This window comes from Heptranchias perlo, chromosome 27 (genome assembly GCF_035084215.1).
Source record: "Heptranchias perlo isolate sHepPer1 chromosome 27, sHepPer1.hap1, whole genome shotgun sequence".
Classification (NCBI taxonomy): Eukaryota; Metazoa; Chordata; class Chondrichthyes; order Hexanchiformes; family Hexanchidae; genus Heptranchias; species Heptranchias perlo.
The window spans coordinates 40,557,763-40,564,367 of NC_090351.1; the positions used below are offsets into that span (position 1 = coordinate 40,557,763).

The 6,605-nt window shown below is 43.9% G+C and overlaps 1 protein-coding gene across 1 annotated transcript in view; it reads right to left on the bottom strand.

Moving 5' to 3' along the window:
- srgap2 (SLIT-ROBO Rho GTPase activating protein 2) overlaps nt 1-3,879 on the bottom strand; it is a 195,077-nt gene extending 191,198 nt beyond the window's left edge. Inside the window, exon 1 of the mRNA XM_068007742.1 lies at nt 2,436-3,879. Within this exon, the coding sequence (XP_067863843.1) occupies nt 2,436-2,502 (67 nt within the window). The 5' untranslated portion in view covers nt 2,503-3,879. The remainder of the gene's footprint in view (nt 1-2,435) is intronic.
- Between the last annotated feature and the right edge of the window lie 2,726 nt (nt 3,880-6,605).

Genomic DNA, 6,605 nt, shown 5'->3' on the forward strand with positions numbered 1-6,605 from the left:
GCCTTGCGGAACCCCACTGGAAACAGCCTTCCCGTTGCAAAAAAACCCATCAACCATTACCCTTTGCTGCCTGCCACTGAACCAATTTTGGATCCAACTAGCCACTCTCCCTTGGATTCCATGGGCTTTTACTTTTTTGACCAGTCTGCCATGTGGGACCTTGTCAAAAGCCTTGCTAAAATCCATGTAGACTACATCAAATGCGTTACCCTCATCGACCCTCCTTGTTACCGCTTCAAAAAATTCAATCAAGTTGGTCAGATACGACCTTCCCTTAACAAATCCATGTTGACTGTCCTTGATTAACCCGCGCCTTTTTAAATGACAGTTTATACTGTCTCTCAGAATTGATTCCAATAATTTGCCCACCATTGAGGTTAGACTGACTGGCCTGTAATTACTTGGTCTATCCTTTTCTCCCTTTTTAAACAACGGTACAACATTAGCAGTCCTCCAATTCTCCGGCACCACGCCTGTAGCCAGGGAGGATTGGAAAATGATGGTTTGAGCCTCCGCTATTTCCTCCCTTGCTTCTCTTAACAGCCTGGGATACATTTCATCCGGGCCTGGTGATTTATCTACTTTCAAAGATGCTAAACCCTTTAATACTCCCTCTCTCACTATGTTTATCCCGTCCAATATTTCACACTCCTCCTCCTTTACTACAATCTCTGCATCGACCCCCTCTTTTGTGAAGACAGATGCAAAGTATTCATTAAGAACCATACCCACATCTTCCGCCTCCACACATAGGTTTTTGGTCTCTACTAGGCCCTACTCTTTACTTTGTTATCCTCTTGCTCTTTATGTATTTATAAAACATTTTTGGGTTTTCCCTAATTTTACTTCTCAGTATTTTTTCATGCCCTCTCTTTGCTTTCCTAATTTCCTTTTTAATTTCACCCCTGCACTTTCAATACTCCTTTAGGAGTCCCTCTCATTGAGGGACTTATTCTGCATGACTTCATAACTGAAGTCCTCGAGCTGCAATTAGAGAGACCGAGTGCTTTTGTCACCTTTATTGCCCGTCTCCAAACCCGCAGGTAGAGATCAGGATTATTCAGCATTTTAAATCCACACAATGTTTTTTGTGACGTGGTTCAGAATTTGATATAGCCCTTCTCCTCAGGGAAAGGAAAGCTGGGCATTCACTTAGCTGGCTTTGGTCTGTACCCTGGTCCTTGCGTTGGGAAGGGTGAGGGGGTCCAATCACGATGCATCAAACTGCATCCAAATATAGCAAAACACTTGCCCACCTCCCCCAATTTCCTGCCCTCCTCTCCTGAAGATGATGGGGGGGGAAATTGGTCTCGTACAGTAGCACAAAACGGACGATTTTCTTTTCCATTTACGTCGAATGGGCAGTAAAACGGTGGTCAATTTGCTATTGCCCGTTTTGCACTATTGCCCCAAGACAAATTTCACCCTTGCTGTCTCTTGGAGTATGGGTTTCACAGGTGCCGGGCACCCTCCTCTTCCCAGCCCCTGCCTCCCTCCCTCAGGTACCTCATTTTAAGAGCTTATATCTTTTATGTATAAGCCCAGGCAGCGAGCTTTGAAAGGCTATTCAACTAACACTGGCATCACAGCGGAGCCTGATTCTGCCTCCCCAACATCTGTCCATGCACTTTCCAGCTGGAGTCAGTGGTGAACGATCAGGAGGGGAAACCATGGCTAATTTATTATCATTCCCTAGCTCATGGCGGGGCGGGGGTTGCACCAGGACCAACTGCAGTAGCCCACCTGTTGCCCTAACTGAAGCCAGCACAGACTGGGGCTGAACCTGGGACCTTGTGCAAGGTTCCTTGAGGGAACTTCACATTTTTGGAAAAAACTAACCAGCAGTGTCTCGGAAAGATGCTGCACGTCACACTGCCGCATGCTGGCCTTCTTGCATGCTAAGAAAACATGTTGCTTTGGTAGTAAGCTGTTACTGCAATCACTTGACCCTTAACCCCCTCTGCTGCAAGACCCAGCAATCCCCCCCACCCCCGCACCATTTAAGATTTCCACCACCACACCAAACCCATCAGCAAACACACCGGTCCATCCTGTAGTACACAAGCACCTCAAATTCATCCTATAAAAGACTGATTTTTTTTCAATTAAAAACTAATAACTGAATTGCAGAACAATCTGTATGCATGGCTAAGAGGAAATGCGGGGCAGGCATTGCACTATGTATTTTGCAACGTGTGAATCCAGCCACTTATAAATGGCTAACATATTCAAAGTGCTGCCAGATTTAAAAATATGATTTGAATATTGATTTCCTAGAGATTAATTTTGCAATAACAGCCCAAGAACAGCAACGCATTCATTGCAGTTAACCCTGTAAGAGCCTAGACGGCTCGTAATTATTTTCTTGGTATCAAAACTCTGCCTTACACACAATACTGCAATTCTGAATAAAATAGAAAAGACATGAAACCTACCCTTGACTTGTGTGTCGTACTCGGTAATGATCTCCTTGTCCTTCTTGAATTTAGCAGGCGATGTCATGACTGTTCGTCTAGAAATTGCTTTTTTTCCCCCACTAAAAAAAAATTGCAGATGCAGTAATCAGATGTTAATCCTGTTGCTAGCGAATTATTTCCCCCCTTTTCTCTCAATCAGTCCATGAGGAGGAGAAGGTTTGGGTGGAAATCGAATCCACGCAAGAGCTGAAATCAACACGGAAACTGACCATGGGTGGGGGGTAGATTATATATAAATATATATATATATATATAAAGAGAGACAACAACACTGGCTGCAGCAAATCCCCTCGGAGCAGCGAAGGTCCTTCAAATCAGGAGGGAGGGAGGGGGAGTGGATGGGTTAGAAAATAATTAAAAAGCCTTCAGATGGTGGGAATAAAGGCGAGAGAGAGGAGTGTGTGAGAATGTAGGGCTGCGAGTCTTTGTATTCCAGCTCAGCATGCCTCCTCTCCGCAATCCCAGACCAGGCGAATTCCAACACACTCGATTTAAATCGGACGACTGGTTGACAAATATATATATATATATATTTAAAAATGAAAGGGCTGCGCTTCAGGAGAATCGGAGCTGGCGATAAAACTGTAATAATTACAGTTTAAGAAAAAATGTCTTGGTGGTGGGGAGAATATTTAAAAATAATTGAAGTTTTTCTTTTTACATTCCCTACAAAAGAGGTTGAGGTGGTCCAGAGAGCGATCAGAGCAGGAAAAGGGGGACTGGGCTGGGACATGAATCGCTGCAATGTTCCTGTTTCTCTGCTGCAGCCGAGATGTATCCAGGATGTAACGAGGATAAGGTGGGTGGGAATTCACCAAATGTATTGCGTTCCTCCGTTACAAGACGTTAACTTTTACAGCAGAATAAAATCGCCTCCGAATTATAGATTTTGCTGAGGTGAAAATAAACTTCTGTGATTGAAAGAAACGCGAAGCTCCAAACTGCAAAAAAATTCTCAAAATGACAAAACTGTAACAAAATGAGTTTTCTTTTAAAAAAAACAACTTTTTTTTATAAAATCGCTGCTTCACGATTCATTTCAGATTCACACTCGCAGCAAACTCCATCCAACCCTTTCCGTTCCCTGCAAACTTCCACAAAACTGACATTTTTTTGTCCCAAGTTCAGAAACTTTTCCAAAACTTTTTTTTTGTTGCTTCTGGTCTTTTTTTCCCCCTCCTAAGGCGTCTTGTTTCCTCGATCATACAATTTCCTTTGTGCAAAATCTGCCGTCTCTTCTTTATATATTAATTGTTCCTTCTCACTCCGCAACTCCGGTTCCCGCAGAGGTTTAAAGTTGCTGGATTTTTTTTTGTGGTCACTACAGCCTCTGAACGAGGAGCTCCAGTCTGAGACAAGAGGCGCCTCCTGCTCTCCTATCCAAGGGGGGGAAAATGATCCGTAATATTTGCTGCAAAAATATGCTTTCTTAGGAAGTGAGGAGCGCTTCCTGCTGTCTTGGAGTGGGACTGTAGGAATGCAACTTGCTGAAAGAAATGGGCAAAAAAACTACCCCCATCCCAAAAAATTAAAATGCCAAATCGTCTACCGCACTAATTGATTGTCAAAGCACAAACTTGTTAAGGTCACGTAATGCTTAAGCTGCGGTCATGACCTTTTTTTGCCTTCTTTCAGTTTACAAGAGAGGGAAGCAAAAATAACACTTGCCCCACCCCATCAAAACATCCAGCAGTTTCTAAAGTTATTCTTAGGGTTTCACCTCGATCTAGAAATACTTCCGTGTGTTGTTTGCTCTTTGTGTGACTTAGAATTTCCTGATACCAGTCCCCAAATTTGCTAGTTTGAATCTGCGTCCTGCTGTCATGGTGTTTTTGGATTGGGTGGCAGATGCCTGGTGATGTCATCACTGAATTAAATGGATCCCAGCAAAATAAAAGTCAACAGCAAACCATTTCTTGTTTACAAAACACTTGCTGTGAAATACAAGTTGCACTGATCCAGCACCTTTACCACACTCAATCCTCCTTCCTGTTCCCTGAAGCCCAGGGAGCGTTGAGCCTCTGCACAGATTCCTTGGCAGAGAAATTTGTTGGCTACAGGCCTATAATGATTGTTTAAGATTCCAATATGGTGGGTGGCGTGCACGCATTCCATGTTGGAAGTGTGCCACTCACCATATTGGTAAAGGCTCCACTATAAGCGTCCAGGGCCTGCGGCTGAAACAGGCGTTAGGCTCTTTACATATTCATATATGGGGCCTAATGCCTGTTTTAAGACTTCTTCTTGAAACTTGTTCTCCTTAGAGCAGAGAAGGTTAAGAGGAGATTTGACAGAAGCATTCAACATCATGGGGGGTTCAGATAAATAAAGAGAAACTGTTCCCATTAGCGGAAGAGTCGAGAACCAGAGGACACAGATTTAAGGTGATTGGTAAAAAAAACAAAGGCAATATGAGGGAAAACTTTTTACGCAGCGAGTAGTTATGATCTGGATTGTGCTGTCCTAAAGGGTGGTGGAAGCAGATTCAATCATGGCTTTCAAAAAGGAGTTGGATAAATACTTGAAGGGAAAAAATTTGCAGGGCTACGGGGAAAGAGAGGGGAAATGGAACTAACTGGATTACTGTTATAAAGAGCTTGATGGGCCCAATAGCCTCCTTGTGCTATAACCATTCTACAATTAGGCTGCCCTGAACACAGCTGGTGCCGGGCCTGCTATGCTCAGGATAACCAGGGCTACATGTGATCTTAAAAGGGACAGCTGGAGGCCACCACCAACAAGATAACTTTGTAAAAAATACTTACCTGAATATGGACCGAGAGAAAGAAAGAAGGACTTGCATTTATATAACAACTTTCACGACCTCGGGACATCCCAAAGCGCTTTACAGCCAATGAAACACTTTTTGAAGTAGTCACTGTTGTAATGTAGGAAACACAGCAGCCAATTTGCACACAGCAAGATCCCACAAATAGCAATGTGATAATGTCGAGATAATCTGTTTCAATGATGTTGGTTGAGGAATAAATGTTGGTCAGGACACGGGGAGAACATCCCTGCTCTTCTTTGAAATTGTCCACCCGAGAAGGCAGATGGGGCCTCGGTGCAACGTCTCCTCTGAAAGGCGGCACCTCCAACACTGGGAGTGCCTGCCTGCCTCACCGCTCCCCTGGGCCAGGGACAAGAAGAAAAAAAGTCAGCCAAGGTTCCCACTCTTGATCACCACCCGGTGACTTCTGATGGAAAGTGGTTGTGTTTGGTCAATGGGTGAAGACAGGGTTGGGCTTGGCTGTTATGCCTCCCATGGTTTAATAGCCTGCTGCCATACATGAAGAACAGCTGTGTAGGAGAGGTAGTGACAGGTACCTGATGCCTGCAGAACTACACCCCAACACGAACCTCCACCTTCAGGAAAGCAGGGGGAAAATTGAAATAAAGTACAGTACCGGTTAAAACATATTACATGGATGCACTGAATCTGGGCAATTGAGCTGATGTCTTTATTTATTTCTTCTTGGAGTTGATAAAGTTATTTAATCTTTCTTTCCTCTAGCTCCCTCTTGTCTTGTGCTGTACTCCAATTCCAGAATATAGGCACGCAAAGACTTTGGGCTATGGCACTACTGTTCTAAAGCCAAGTGCTGCGAGGTAGGGGACAGAAGCCTCGGTCGCCTTCCTCCCTAACCCCAGCACCTTCTTCCCGCAGGGAACTGTGCAAGTTTCCCCGCTGCATGCCATCCTCCAATGTTAGAGCCAAGATCATGGAACCAATAGAGTGAGGAAATCGCTGGCATGAACCAGTACTTTGCAGATCTGTGGCAAGGCGGTTTGCTCTACCGAACTCATCCTGTGCCACGTGATTTACCACTGGAAAAGTACAATTCTAACAGTCGGCAACCGGAATGTGCAACACGTGGGAATTCCAGCTGCCCGATTATTGAAAACAAATTCTCAAAGTCTGAATGGGAACTCTAAGCTAAAGGGCTCCATTGCGTTGTCCTTAAATTACAGTACATTTTCTAGACGGAAAGAAGATCTCAGAAAATATATATATATATATATATATGTATAATAGATAGTTAGGTAGATAGTTAGATATACACTTCCCTTTGAAAGCAGTGATTCATATTTATTAAGGCGCCTTCCTTTGTCTTTACAACACAACCT